The sequence below is a fragment of the Ziziphus jujuba genome, chromosome 4 (genome assembly GCF_031755915.1).
Source record: "Ziziphus jujuba cultivar Dongzao chromosome 4, ASM3175591v1".
Taxonomy (NCBI): domain Eukaryota; kingdom Viridiplantae; phylum Streptophyta; class Magnoliopsida; order Rosales; family Rhamnaceae; genus Ziziphus; species Ziziphus jujuba.
The window spans coordinates 26,927,239-26,942,240 of record NC_083382.1 but is presented as its reverse complement, the minus strand read 5'-3'; the positions used below and the strand labels follow the sequence as shown (position 1 = coordinate 26,942,240).

At 31.8% G+C, this 15,002-nt stretch overlaps 3 protein-coding genes across 10 annotated transcripts; all 3 read left to right on the top strand.

The window, feature by feature from the left end:
- Positions 1 to 465: 465 nt before the first annotated feature.
- On the top strand, positions 466 to 5,589 carry LOC107416581 (uncharacterized). 8 transcript variants are annotated; one of them, XM_048471977.2, is made up of 10 exons: positions 466 to 716; positions 1,981 to 2,083; positions 2,483 to 2,710; positions 3,028 to 3,096; positions 3,457 to 3,572; positions 4,133 to 4,187; positions 4,337 to 4,457; positions 4,959 to 5,006; positions 5,108 to 5,202; positions 5,421 to 5,589. In XM_048471977.2, the coding sequence occupies exons 3-10, from the start codon at positions 2,600 to 2,602 to the stop codon at positions 5,520 to 5,522; spliced, it is 717 nt and encodes a 238-aa protein (XP_048327934.2). In that variant the 5' UTR covers positions 466 to 716; positions 1,981 to 2,083; positions 2,483 to 2,599; the 3' UTR covers positions 5,523 to 5,589. The 8 variants fall into 8 exon arrangements, with proteins under 8 accessions (XP_048327934.2, XP_024928600.3, XP_015880576.3 ...); XM_025072832.3 differs by having other exon boundaries at positions 478 to 716; positions 2,610 to 2,710; XM_016025090.4 differs by lacking the exon at positions 466 to 716 and adding an exon at positions 764 to 1,294 and having other exon boundaries at positions 2,610 to 2,710; positions 5,111 to 5,202.
- A 3,228-nt stretch (positions 5,590 to 8,817) lies between these two features.
- On the top strand, positions 8,818 to 11,831 carry LOC107416580 (xanthohumol 4-O-methyltransferase-like). Its single transcript, XM_016025088.4, has 2 exons — positions 8,818 to 9,724; positions 11,387 to 11,831. The coding sequence occupies exons 1-2, from the start codon at positions 8,957 to 8,959 to the stop codon at positions 11,684 to 11,686; spliced, it is 1,068 nt and encodes a 355-aa protein (XP_015880574.3). The 5' UTR covers positions 8,818 to 8,956; the 3' UTR covers positions 11,687 to 11,831.
- Positions 11,832 to 13,055: 1,224 nt separating this feature from the next.
- On the top strand, positions 13,056 to 14,726 carry LOC107416637 (xanthohumol 4-O-methyltransferase-like). The gene is made up of 2 exons (XM_048471975.2): positions 13,056 to 14,050; positions 14,219 to 14,726. The coding sequence occupies exons 1-2, from the start codon at positions 13,289 to 13,291 to the stop codon at positions 14,516 to 14,518; spliced, it is 1,062 nt and encodes a 353-aa protein (XP_048327932.2). The 5' UTR covers positions 13,056 to 13,288; the 3' UTR covers positions 14,519 to 14,726.
- Positions 14,727 to 15,002: the final 276 nt, after the last annotated feature.

The window sequence follows — 15,002 nt, the reverse complement described above, 5'->3', positions numbered from 1 at the left end:
TTTTATGGGTAAACGGGAATCCTCATCCCACCTTAGTTCAAAATAAATGGAGAATGGAAGGCAAACTCCGCCGCGTGGCGCCGGTTGCCATCCCCACGTCGAAGTCCGGATAATCTGATTAACTCTCAAATGAAATTGATCATAAAAAGAAAAAAAACCCAAATTAACTTTATAGTTTATTGCAACCAAAAAAATAACAATAATAAACCTGTAACGCTTAGATCAAGCTTTGACGGAACCTACTTAAATGCAAACATGGGTCAATCTCAAGTTGACCCAAATTTAATTTTCCAATGCATTAATGTTATTTAAAAACAAAAAAAATAATGAAAATGAAAAATGTAAAAAAGCCAAGAAAGCAAGAACCGAGAGCTACGAAGTAGGCTGGTTGATAGGGAAGTGACTGGTTAGAGTGAAATGGAGAAAGAGAGGGACAAGACGAGCCCCGTAGACTCCTTCCCAACCAAACGGTGTGTGCTTAGTTTGGTGTTGTGTTGTAGGCAAAATCACTCTCAGAAAATTAAAAAAATAAAATAAAATAAAATAAACAATGTCATTCTTCTTCTTCTTCTATCTTCTTCCTCCTCAAGTCCTGCTTTCTTCTAGTTCTGTTCCTGTTCTGGACCCACCACTGTCTCCAAGTGGTCCCCCACCTTGACCATATCATCCCCAAGAAAACGACCACCTTCACCATGTCTCCTCAGATACCATAGCAGGTACTTTTATGCCTTCCTTCTCTCTCTCTCTCTCTCTCTCTCTCTCTCTCTCTATAATCTATATGTGTGTTTGTGGCTATGTTATTTTTGTCTTGTATATCGATATAATGCAGAGTATATTATATATATCACCTCTTTTTGACCCAACTTTTCAATCTTTGTTTTTATGCATTGCAATGCTAGCCCTTTTGCACTGTACGATTATACAAAAAGGAGTCCTTTAATTTCGCTGTTGTTAAATCTTTTTCCCTTTTAAAAAGTTCCCAACTTCGTAGCTTCTTCGTGCACACCTGTAATTTGCACCATTTCTTCTCTCTCTTTCTCTCTCTCTAAATTGTAATGGTAGGAACAGGAAATATGTGAAAGTGAGAGAAATTGAATGATGTGAGTTTGAAAATTTGGAGAGCATGAGATGGGTGCAATCATTTGGCACCCATCGTTTCGAGATCATTTTGTTTTATTCCTTTTTTGTAACTTTCGGTTAAAAGGGTGAAAGATTCTTATTTTTGGTTTTGGACCCCCTCATGAGATTAAGGAGGCGTAGGCAATGCTTTCCATCCTGCTCTTCTCTTCACAGAGTAAATTCCATTCCATCTCTCTCTACTATCTTCTGAATCTGTTTTCCCATGAAAGATTAGAAAAAATGCAGATGATTTAGAGCCTGTTTTTTATGTGCCTGTTTGTTAATTGCTTGTCATGCTACTGGGTCCATTTTCTGCCTATAGTACCAATTGGGGTACCTCTAATTATGTATAATTTTAGTTGAGCTGGTTTGTATTTTGAAAAGAATCACTGGTTCACAATTTACCTAGCAATTAGATGAAAAGTCAACTTTCCTGTGATTAATCCAGTTCGACGTTGACTAGGTAGGTGATGAACTTGTTGTCATTTTTATGTTCAGGAATTCATGACTTGCTAATTATTAGAATTCTCATTTCCTTTTCTCTTAGCTGTCCTATGCAACCCGTTCGTCCATCTTCACCATGAATGCTTAGTTTGTTGATTGGGGCTTATTGCTGCGTTGTAATTTATTTGAGTCTGGGATAGTTAGTAGGCTCAAGAAATTGTAGCCATTGGATTTTGTACTAGGTTCAACTCTGCTTTATGTTTGCTCTATTTACTCTGATACTATGACATGCATGACGTTGCCAAACTTGGGAACGAATGAGATAAATCTAAGATTTAGCCTTTTTTCTTGGCTTTCCAAAATTAAAAAGCATATTTCTAAGTACTTAAAAGGCATATTTCGAAAATTGAAATGTAGGTTGATGAGGATGAAATTTACTGGAGACAGAATAAGGGCGATGAGGAGTTGGACTGGTCACATGATTCCACTCACGTAATATCACAGTTAACTCAATGTTTTAGTGAGTAGAGCTTCCTGATTCTTTTCTTTCAACTCTTGTTTCGTTTATTTATTGTTTAGAAGTCAATAAATTTATGTTAATCTTTCTACTGTTTGTATGTTTTAGAAATTCCATATATGTTTAACTCATATTTTAGAATGCAAAAAACTTGTATCAATTCAATATTTCAAACTTAATTATATTAAGTGGGTTATGCTAATGTGTTAAATTGAAACTTTCCTAGGTAATTATCATTATATTTTGCATGACATGTATCATTTACTCTTTCTTGGAAGATAACATGGGCTGGGTTGTCATAATTAAGTAATAATCTAAACAAGTGATAAGATCCTTTAGGAGTTGGTTCTTGGAGCAGTTGGAAAACTCTCTTTTTCTTTTCCTAATCATTTATGTTTTCAGACTATTTTTCTAACAAAGTCTTTCAAGAGGCAACTAGAACATCTCATTGCACATCTATCCCTCTGCTTGGTGTATATTGGTTGAGGCAACTGCTTTTATATCTCTGATCATTGGTTAATGGCTGTAGCTAATGCTATGGTTGGATCACGATCATGGATAGGAGGACTCTTTAATAGGTACAGCAGACGTACAGACAAGTACCTTGACCGCCCGTTGACCCCTCTCGAGGTAGTAATTAAGTAGTGAGACTTATTACATTTAGCGAGATATCACTTTTGCATATGATATTTAATTGCTAAACACCACTCGCATCGTATTGCATACTTTTTTATATTGTCTGTATATTGCAATACCAAATTGATTGTAGAATTCATAACAATTTTTATGTATGTTGATGAGTTGTGAAGTTCGTTTGATCTTATTTTTTTAAAAAGGCCCTAATTCATAATTGCACTTAGGATGGATGTTCCAATTATTAACATAAATTTATCTGGTGTTATGAACCTGGTTGGACTTACAATATTGTCTTTTTAACTGCTTACTAGGAGCAAAGACTTCAAAGGCTTCAAGAAAGACTACAAGTACCTTTTGATGAGACTCGCCCTGATCATCAAGTATATTATTTAGTGATAAGTATATTAATTTTTACTGTTTTGGTTCCACTTTTATCTTGGTAGAGTTAAGATCTTTCTTTTATTTTTTTTTATTTTTATAAATCTGTGATCCAATTTACATTTTTATCAGTTAGGAGGCAAAATAAGGAACTCATGCTTTCCTTTCTTGATAAAAGTCTTAGTTTTCAGTATTACTTGTAGACTAGTGTTACTTCACAATCTCTTACCGATATATACATATTCTTTACTTTGGTAGATATCCATATGAGAGTTTCAGCTTTTTCATCTGCATTTTGTCCTTTTCACTATTGGGTGCAATTATCAATAAACAGATTTTCACTAATCCGTTTTTGCTTACAGGAATCCTTGAGAGCCTTATGGTATGCTGCTTATCCAGATATTCCTCTGAAAGGGTTGATCTCTGAGCAGTGGAAAGAGATGGGATGGCAAGGTCCTAATCCATCTACTGACTTCAGGTACAGTTCTCTTGAATGAAATGCTTGATTATGTGACAATTTTAGTCCGCATCTTCTCTGTATCTCATTGATAAGGTTGTTCTATCACTCAAGTTGGTGTCGTGTATTCAGAATCATCTAAGGAGTAAAGTGGTTATGTTTTGTTTTCTTGTATCTTTTTCTTGTTGAACTGTGATTAATCATAACCAGTAGTTTTCTATTCAATTATAAGAATAAGAAATATGCTACGTGGTGTCTACAGAATGTAACAAATAATAATATATCTGTCATGTTCCAAGAGTTTTATTGTCTTGTTTGGGGTACAAATGGTTGGAAGTTACCACTCATTGTTTTGATATATTTAGTAATGATCACATTCTAGAGGATGTTTTTTTGTTCACATTCTGTAAAACACGGAAATATTTTTATTCAAAGGAAATACAAAAGGATAAAAAGACACTGTCTTATGTCTGTCAAAAATGACTAGAGTAGTAGTAACACATTTCATCTTGTTTTGATATTGTACTTGTTCAGTTGAGAAGTACTTTTTTTTTTCTTTTTGTCACCACTGCTCTTTTTAGGGGTTGCGGTTTTATTTCACTTGAGAACTTGCTATTTTTTGCCAGGACTTATCCGGTAAGTTTTCCATTCTGTTTCAGGGATTTGTATTTTTTTGTTTTGTTTTGTTTTTTTTTTTTTTTTTTTTCTCTGAGTGTTTGTGCATTCGTTATATTTATTAGAACAAAATATGAGTTATTACTAATTATGTAATATTCAAAATCAAGGCATCTTTTCGTAGGTTATTGTTCAAGCAAGAAGGGGATCGAGCAACTTGGGAATACCCCTTCGCTGTTGCTGGCATAAATGTCTCATTTATGTTGATTCGTATGCTGGAATTATACATGGGTATGAAAATTTTTTAACCAATATATGAAAATGTGTTTTCCATTGTCGTGTTTTCTTCTTTATTTTTATTTTATTTTATTTTTTACACACCTTCATTGTAATTGCTAATTGGAAAATTTGCATTATGTTTGACAGATTGTTTCGTAGGAATCGTTTTTTTTTTTTTATCTACAAATTGATATGTGCAATTGTTTAGTAGAATCGTTTTCTTTATCTACAAATTGACATGTGCCTTTTTCACTCTGTTTCACATGTTTCAAAGAACTAGAAAATCTGTCTGAAATTTAATTTTGGAGGACTATCCAAATGAGATATGGATCTTATTCCTTCAATAGAAGCAGTATAGACGAAAATACTCTAAATGACATTCCTTTCTTTCTAGCTACCAAAATAAATCTTCACTTAGTTTGAAAATGCTTGTTTTGTTTTTGATTCTTTGTCTTTCCTTTTCTAAGAAGAAATGTTGATACGTTTCTAAACTTCTCCTCATATACTTCGCAGCGAAACCAAAATGTCTTCCAGGAATCAATTTTGTGAGATTATTAGGAGGTAAATTGCATCTTTTTCATGATCTGGTGTCTTTGGATTTAGAAAAATTATATGAGGTAGTGTTAATTTTTAATAACAATTTTACATGTCTACGTTGGCAGAAGATGAAGAAGCCTTTGATGTACTATACTGCATAGCTTTTGAATTGATGGATGCCCAGTGGCTTGCTATGCAAGCATCTTATATGGAATTTAATGTACTTTCTCTTTCTCTGTTTCTCAGTCTTTGTCTCACGTCTGTGCATGACTTATTCTCCAAGCGAGAGATGATTTGTCTTTGTCTTTTGACTATTGCTTCTTAACTTTATCTGAACTATAGAACTTATTTTTATTTTTGTTATTTTTTTAATGGTTCGTTTATTTTCATAGGCAGTCCAAAATAATGGTTAACACTTTTCTGGTTCCTAACCTTCAGGAGGTTCTACAAGTTACAAGGACACAATTGGAAAGAGAGCTGGCTTTGGAAGACATACACAGAATACAAGATTTACCAGCTTATAATCTTTTGTACCAGTAGCAGTAGCTTCTTTAAGTACCATTTCAGTAGCCACAATAATTAGAATATTTCTTGAACCTTTTGCAAATTTTCACTTAAGTTTGCTGTGTTTTTTTTGTCATTTGCCATATATAACTGGTTAAATGACAAGTTCCTGTAATGCAAACATGTCACTGAAGAAAAGTAGAAACAAAAATAATAATGCACAATAATAATCTAATTTTGGATCAATCAACTATATTCAGAAACAGAAAACAATAACAATTTTAAAATCTAATAACCGAGAACAAAATGTAAAAATGAAAAAACTACTGAATCAAAGAGTACAGACAAACTGAAGAATAATTGAAGAAGAAAATTAGTAACAAAGCTGAAAACTAATAGCAATGAAATTTCAGAAAAAATCTAAGAAAAATCCATGAGGAAAAGTTGTTTGTTGAAGGTGTAGTAGACATGTTTCTTTGGCTGAAGAAACTTAAATTTGTATTTACAGCTTTAGATACGGTCGTGTGTAGAAATTTTAATCCAAGTAGAATTCTATCACATTATCCATATGAAGAAATTCGATTTCAATTTCAAGTTTTTTGGCCATCAACTTGCTTTACTGTGTTTCCACCAAAAGAGAAAAACTTGGTTTACTACGTTTCTTCCTTGATACCATGCTATTTTCTTTTATAAAGCAATCATCGTAGCAGGGCATATATTAAAAATTTATGCCAAAAATATATCTTATATAAAACCATGAGCTACAGCTACTTTTCTACATAAACCATCTGCAAGCTTGCATAAGCCAACTTACTTCCAAACTCATTCAACCACCCTATTTTTCTAAGCTATCAATCCATTATCTTTCTCTATACGCCATTCAGCCATCCACATTTCAAATGGCGTGTAGGAGCTTCAATTCCAAAAACCCCATCAGCAAACCCATATTTCAAACATGAAACAGCTAACAGCCACGTCACTTCTATATCCCCATTCAGCCAGCTTCAATTTCAATATATGCTTTTAGCCAATCATTTTACCCAAAAACCGCCTAGCCACATGACTTCCATATCATCAGCCAAAGGACTTACCCTTCATTTAACCCATTCAGCTACCAACCTTTTTTCACACAATCATTTCGGCCATCATAAATAGTTTTCAAACCTCAATTAGGTGACTGAAAGCAATTTCCAGTTAAAGAAAAGAGAAAAGAGAAAAGAGAAAATTGAAAATCAACAAAATAATGTTATACGTCTAGCACTATTCCTTTTATATACGTCATAATTCTTGCGTAAAAGTCACATCGCCAACTACTTTGGAATTGGCGAAAAATCAAACTGAAAATTTCTCAATACCACTGGAAGGAAGAAAATCACCAGACGCTAATTCAAACTTGAAAAGGCATCATGTTTAAGCGACAAAATTATTATTATTATTTTTTTGTCAAAAACTAGTGTGAGTTTAAATTTTCCATTACAATTCTCTTTTTTTTTTTTTTTTTTTGGCCTTTCTTTCATTCCTTTAGTAAATAATAATCCAATATATTAATAGTGCATGGATTTATTTTAGCTAGGAATAACATATCAAGGTGTTAGCTGAGATGAGATGTGTTGGCTTAATATAGTTGCAACTTGCAAGGAAATAGATTTATGGTGTCTTTCACATCCTTATCATTGAATTTCAGTTAACTTAAAATAAAGCATAGAATCACTATAGAATATGATACAACGACCGTGTGGCTTAAGTTGTTGTTTTAGTTTATCGACTTCTGATTTTTTTTTTCTTTTTCCATTAATATTATATTGTCCCAATCATACCTAATCTAAAAGAGAGAAAAAGAGAAAGAAAAGACTCTCGAACATTAGGGATTGTTTGACTATGTGTTTTGAAAACTATATTCTAATACAAATTTTAAAACCATATAAGGGAATTAACTAAGAGTTTTTTTTTTTTTTTTCCATTAATATTATATTGTCCGAATCACACCTAATCTATAAGAGAGAATGAATAGATTGTCCAACATTAGGGATTGTTTGATTATGTGTTTTGAAAACTATATTCTAACACAAATTTTAAAACCATATAAGGGAACTAACTAAGAGTTTTTTTTTTTTCTTTTTCCATTAATATTATATTGTCCGAAGCACATCTAATCTAGAAGAGAGAAAGAATAGATTGTCCAATATTAGGGATTGTTTGACTATGTGTTTTGAAAACTATATTCTAATACAGTTTTTAAAACGTATAAAAGGGAACTAATTAAGAGTTTTTTTTTCTATTAATATTATATTGTCCGAATCACACGTAATCTAGAAGAGAGAAAAAAAAGACTATTCCCAATATTAGGGATTGTTTGACTATGTGTTTTGAAAACTATATTCTAATACAATTTTTAAAATGCATATAAGGGAACTAATTAAGAATTTTTGAAAATAATAATATTAAAGATATTAAAATATTTATCAAATTTATTTATTAAATGATACGTTTTAAAATATTATTTATTAATTTATTTATATAACCTAAATATGAAAAATAAATCCTATTCATTCAAAAAATAAATTAATTAAATATTAACATATCATCTATCATGTTATTTGATAACTAAATTTAGTGAACATTTTTGTAAATTTATTATTATTGTTTTGAAAATAATTTAGAAAGACAAAAGACATTTGCCATAATATTTGGATCAAGATCTTTTACAATTTAATATACCACTTCATCCTAACCAATCTAATAGTTCATAGGGATAAGGATACACTCCATTTTTGATAATTTGGATTAACCAAATTGTATCATGTCAACAAAATAAATATATACGAACCCTGCATCTTGAGTATGTTGAATATCAGATTTGATAACGTTTTCCAATTTTTTTGTTTGAAAAAGAATACAATTTGCCAATGTCTATATTTTATGAATAATATTAGGGATAGTAAAGAGTCTACAAAAATGTTTATAAAACAGTGAGATACCATTATTTTATTAGTTGATATTCGATTACATTCATGCTTTTAAAGATTCATTTATCCTTATATATTTAAATTATATTAAGATTTAAACCGGTAAACATTTTGGCATCATTCATTTTCGTTCTCTATTTGTATTTTAATATTGCTATCAAATGATTTAAGAAGATGTTCGATGTTATATTAATATATTATTAGTTAACAAATAAATATAATTTAGATATAAATAAATGACTAATTAAAAGAATAAATATAATTCAATATAAATTAATAAAATAATATTACATTATTTGCCGAACAATATGTAATACTTTTAGTATTATTGTTTGTATGTTAGTCACCAAAACTAGAAACAAAATAAGAAGGCCCATGCAAACAATCCCCTGTCCGCCCCTATAAATCATGTGACAAAGCTACATATGGTATGATGTGCATTTACAGTTACTTTTAGTGGTCCAAAAGAGAGAACAAGAAATCTCTTTAGAAAGAGAGTGAGAAATGGAAGCAAAACAAGAAGAAGCAAAGGCAATGCAAAGAGGGCAAGTAGACATATGGAAATACATGTTCAGCTTCGTAGATTCAATGGCTTTGAGATGTGCTTTGGAGCTAGGCATAGCTGATATCATACACTCTCATGGAGGTCCAATCACTTTGTCTCAAATTGTTTCTAGCATTCCCGATTCCACATCTCCTGATATCAACTGCCTTGCACGCATCATGAGGCTGTTGGTTCGCAGAAACATATTCACCGCACAACATGATCAGTCAGACGGCGGAGAAACTCTCTACGGTCTGACCCACTCGTCCAAATGGATACTACATGACTCGGACCTAACTCTGGCTCCGATGCTTGTAATGGAGACCCATCCATGGCTAATGTCTCCGTGGCATTGTTTTAGTCAATGCGTTAAAGAAGGTGGCATTGCCTTCAAGAAAGCCCATGGCCGTGAGATTTGGGACTTTGGGTCTCGAAATTCGGAATTTAACAAATTGTTCAACGATGGGATGGAATGTACGTCCAGGATCTTGATGAGGACGATCGTCTCGGAATATAAAGATGGGTTCGACCGTGTGGGATCATTGGTGGATGTCGGTGGTGGGACCGCTGCGGCAATTTCTGAGATCGTGAAATCGTATCCGCACATCAGAGGGATCAACTTTGATTTGCCACATGTCACTGCCACAGCTCCCTCCTACCCTGGTGTTTCCCATGTTGGAGGTGATATGTTTCAGGGCGTCCCTAGTGCTGATGCGCTTTTCTTGAAGGCAAGTTCCAGTCTCATCATCTGGTTTTTTATTTCTTTATTTTTAGTTGTTTTTTTAATTATTATTTATTTATTTATTATTATTATTTTTTGGATTAATTTGTTTAAATCAAAATTCAACCCTTCTGTCCACATTTTCAAAGTCAGAAGAAGTTGCGTTCACGTAACGATGGATTTTAATGTGGCTCTCTAATTCCTGTACAAACTGACAAAGATGATAGTTTTAATTATTAAGTATTTTTATTTATGCTATAAAAGCATGAATTCAAATAATAGAGATGAAATTTGGATTAACTTATAATTTAAAAAAAAAAAAACTGTAGGGATTATTATTATTATTTTTTTCTAATTTATTTATTTTATTATTAATCACAACTACCTACGAACAAGAAATGAAGATTCGCTAAGAGAATAAATAAATAATTGTGGGAATTTAGGAATAAAGGTTACACGGAAAAAAAATGAGAATATTTGAATTGAAAGGTCTAATTCAACGCATTATTAGAGATAGGGTTAAGTGCATTTTGGTAATTTAGATCCATAAGGTTTAGTGATTAAAAAAAAAAAGAAAAAAGATACCAATTTATTTGGTTAAAGTTGAAAATCAAACTATGTTACAATAAGTTTAAAGATTAAAATCTAAATTATTATTTTAAAAAATTGGCAGTTTAAATTAAAAAACTTTATATGTTAAAACCATTAAAATGTAATTAACTCTTAAAATAAATTTATTTTTATATACCCTATACCTAATTTTGTGTTTCCCATTACCCATTTTTGAAACCAAAAATATTTAAAAATTACCAAATTAATTGTATTTTAATATTTTTGTAGTTTCAAGATGTTGAAATTCAGACCATTAATTTAAAACCCACCATATTAAGACTTCTAGTTTTTATATTTTGGTGCACATTTATCAAAAACCAAATTCTTTAATGATTATCTTTAGGATGCTTTATATAACTCAGCAAAATATAAAAATATCCAATTCAATTTGTATCGAGGTTAAAAATTGTGACTATTAAATTGCAGCTATACTCCATAATTGCATTAGAGGCTAAAAACTATAACTATTAAATTGCAGCCTATACTCCATAATTGCATTAGAGGTTAAAAACTATAACTATTAAATTTATAGAAGGCTTAGTGTATGCTAAATAAAAAATAAAGGATAAAATGTGGTAAATCTAAAACTAAAAACGGAGAATATTAAAGTATAATTGATCCAAAATTATATGCATGCGGAAGAGTTATAAATTTTTATATTTACCCCCCCCCCCAAAAAAAAAAAAAAAGAGTTATAAATTTTTATAGTTTTGATGTGACTGACCTCCTATATTTTGGTACTGTGATTATTTTCTCGACCTAAATTCTACCTAGAAAAGAAAATAATAAATAAAGTTCTACCATTTATTCATGTCTTATATTTTATTTTGAAATGACAAACAACATTAAAAAGGTTATGCAAGCTCTATAAAGAAAGCAAAAATGTAACTGTCTATGAACATTTTTTTTCTTTTACTAGATTGTCGTTCGGAAATTAAAATATTTAATGATTAATTATGATGCACGCGCGTTTATACAAAATATCGAAATATAGAGAAAAGAAAAAGGCAAAAAAAAAGAAAAAAAAAAGCCATAACGTATTATATTCTTGATACAGTGGATAATGCATGATTGGAGCGATGAAGATTGTGTGAAGATATTGAAGAATTGCAAGAAAGCATTACCAGAGAAAGGTGGGAAAATAATTATAGTGGAAGTTGTTTTGGAGGCACAAGGAGATGAACTTTGGGATGAGACTGGTTTGGCATTTGACCTGCTTATGATTGCACATTCCTCAGGAGGAAAGGAGAGGACAGAGATGGAATGGAAGAAGATTTTGAACGAAGGAGGGTTTCCTAGCTACAAGATTATCAAGATCCCAGCCTTACAATCTATTATTGAGGCTTATCCACAGTGAGAGTCCTGGAATTTAATATATATTAGTAGAATATTAATTTGAAATAATAAAAAGAAAGGACATTGTGCAGTATGTTTAATATTGCAATCTTAGTTTGGTACCGCATTTTAATCCAATAAATATGATGATGTTCTGTTTTTTTGTTTTTGTTTTTGTTTTTTTTTTGTTTTGTTTTTTTGTTTTGTTTTTTTTTTTTTTGGTTTTGTTTTTTTTTTTTGTTTTTTTGTTTTTTTGTTTTTTTTGTTTTTGCTAGAAAGATGATGTTTCTGTTTTGTCTAATAATTTTAAGCCTTTAATGCTCCAAACAACTTATGTACTTATTCATTTGACATAGTGGCATCGATTCAAAAATATTAAAAAAGATCAAGTGATAATCAAACTCTAATGTAAATCCATAATCTTTTAATAGACAACCAAAAATGAGAATGTGATTGTCTACATCTACATGACCTTTATTAGCTTTAAAGGATCAATTAACTTGCTGAATATTTAATATTGGAAAACAGCTTTCACATTTTCTAGTGGGGAATAATATTATACACAGATTAAGAGTTTTCACAAATGATATGTATGAAAGTTGCTAGCAGGACAACCAATTAGATTTATACCGTATCACTCGTGAATATTCACCACTTGTGAATGAAACATTTTACTTCTGTGGACCATTGTGGAGTTGGTAGTAGAAATGGACAATAATTGGTAAACATCATTGCAATATGTCACCAAGTTATTATATAGTATGTATTTCACTTTATTTAAAACTTATTTTTTATATATAAGCTAGCATGTTTTCTGTTAACAATATTGCTTTTATATTGTTCCGAGTTGAGTTACTTGAAGAATTGAGACCAACCTTCGTCAAAATTAAAATAGGGACAACTTTTCACATTTGCATATTTGCTTCACAATATATTCTCTCCTATTACATCATCAACTTATATTAGGTTCAATTCAGCCCAAGGGACAAGGAAATGGAGGGGTAGTTGGGAGCTCAGATAAATAAACTTTTTTTTTTTGTCAATAAAATAAATTAGTTAAACATATGCATTTAAAAAAAAAAAAAAAGCATACATAAATAAAAGCTGCTCTTTTGTTATATATCTAATATTATTCTTTTGATTGGGTTAAATTTTTGTTTTGTCCAAACAATGATTTAATGATTAATTAGACAATTATTATTTTTTTTTCATTTGATATTTGATTAATTAGACAACTTGTGTTCACCATTGAACACTTCCTTTGGTTATGATTTTAAAAGACAGCTAATAATTAAAAAGGAAAAGAGACAAGAAAGAAAAAGAAATAGTTAAAATACAACAAATGTACAGCGAATATGTAATATAATAGAATACAATTTCCATTTATTATTACCATTGTGGGCCGCATGTATAAATTTATATATTTTTTTACTAAAGTAGATCTAGAGCACCACACTAGTGGAAGCAAAAGAAAGCTTAAATTAATTTTGGCTGCTTAATTATTATTAAGTAGTAGTAGATCACCACACTAGTGGAAGTAAATGAAAGCTTAAATGGCTTAGTCCACCACTTGGTTTAAAGAAACAGAAAGCATATACTTTGAGAGTCGAAAGTGATCGAAAACATGGAAGCAAATTATGAAGCAGAGGCAGAGCTCAGAGGCCAAGCAGATATATGGAAATACATGCTCAGCTTTGCAGATTCCATGGCTTTGAAATGTGCTGTGGAGCTTCGCATACCCGACATCATACACTCTCACGCTAGCCCAATCACTTTGTCCCAAATTGCTTCTGGTTTTGCTGACTCTCCCTCTCCGGATCTCACCTATCTCGAACGCATCATGAGGTTGCTAGTTCGAAGAAACATATTCACCGCACATCATCAATCTGACGGTGCAGAAACACTCTATGGTCTGACTCACTCATCCAGATGGCTCTTAAGGGACTCGGAGTTGAGTCTAGCTCCGATGTTTGTATTGGAGACCCATCCATCGCTAATGGCTCCGTGGCACTGTTTCAGTCAATGTGTCAAAGATGGTGGGATCGCTTTCAAGAAAGCCCATGGCCGTGAGATTTGGGAATTTGCATCCCATAATCCTGATTTCAACACATTGTTTAATGATGGGATGGGTTGCACGGCTAGGATTGTTTTGAGGGCAATCGTCTCAGAATATAAAGATGGGTTCGACCACGTGGGATCATTGGTTGATGTTGGTGGTGGGATCGGTGGGGCCATCGCTGAAATCGTCAAGTCCTATCCGCACATCAGAGGTATCAACTTCGATTTGCCACATGTCATCGCTACAGCTCCCGTTTACCCTGGAGTTTCCCATGTGGGAGGTGATATGTTCGAGGGCATTCCAAATGCTGATGCAATTTTCATGAAGGTATGAAAAAAAAAAAAAAAAAAAAACGTAACTATTAATATTATATATATTTATATATATCTTTAATTAAATAGCTAATTGATTACTTTCACATATTTAATGAAAGCAAAAAAAATAAAAATTAGTTAATTAATTATTGACTAGATGGCTTATGATTAATTAATGCAGTCGATAATGCACGATTGGGACGACGAGAATTGTGTAAAGATATTGAGAAATTGCAGGAAAGCAATAGGAGAAAAAAATGGAAAAGTTATCATTGTGGACATTGTTGTGAAGTCTGAAGGTAATGAGATTTTCGATGAAATGGGAATGGTAATTGATCTATTAATGCTTGCACATACCACTGGAGGGAAAGAGAGAACTGAGAAGGAGTGGAAGAAAATATTGAACGACGGAGGTTTTACTCGCTATAAAATTATCAAAATTCAAGCCATACTCTCCATTATCGAGGCTTATCCAGAATGACTTTTTTTTATTTTTTATTTTATTTTATTTTTTAACTTTATTGTTTTACTTCAATTTGGTTGAGGATATGTTTTGGTAATCCCAGCATAGAACTACGTTCATGGTGATTCTGGTTCCATCTCCCCCCTTACTTGTATAATCAAGTAGTTTATTGAAGTTTTATTTAAGTAATTTTATGAAATATTAGTGTGGAAATGCTCTGTTTCGACTTTCTTGTTTGTTCTTATAGCGTCTAAACCAGCTGTACATTCATGGTAAAGATTTACGCTAGATTTGCATGATTAGATATAAAAAATGTAATCGTCAGTGGTTCCATTTCTTAAGCATGTGGAAACAATCTCTGAACTCTTATGCATTTTCTTGATCTTACTTCGTAATTGATGCAGGACAAACCCAATTAGAACACTTAATCCCCAAAACTCTCAACTTATAATAACGAGTCATATTTATACCTCTACCAGCTTCGAATTGTAATTAATTTTAC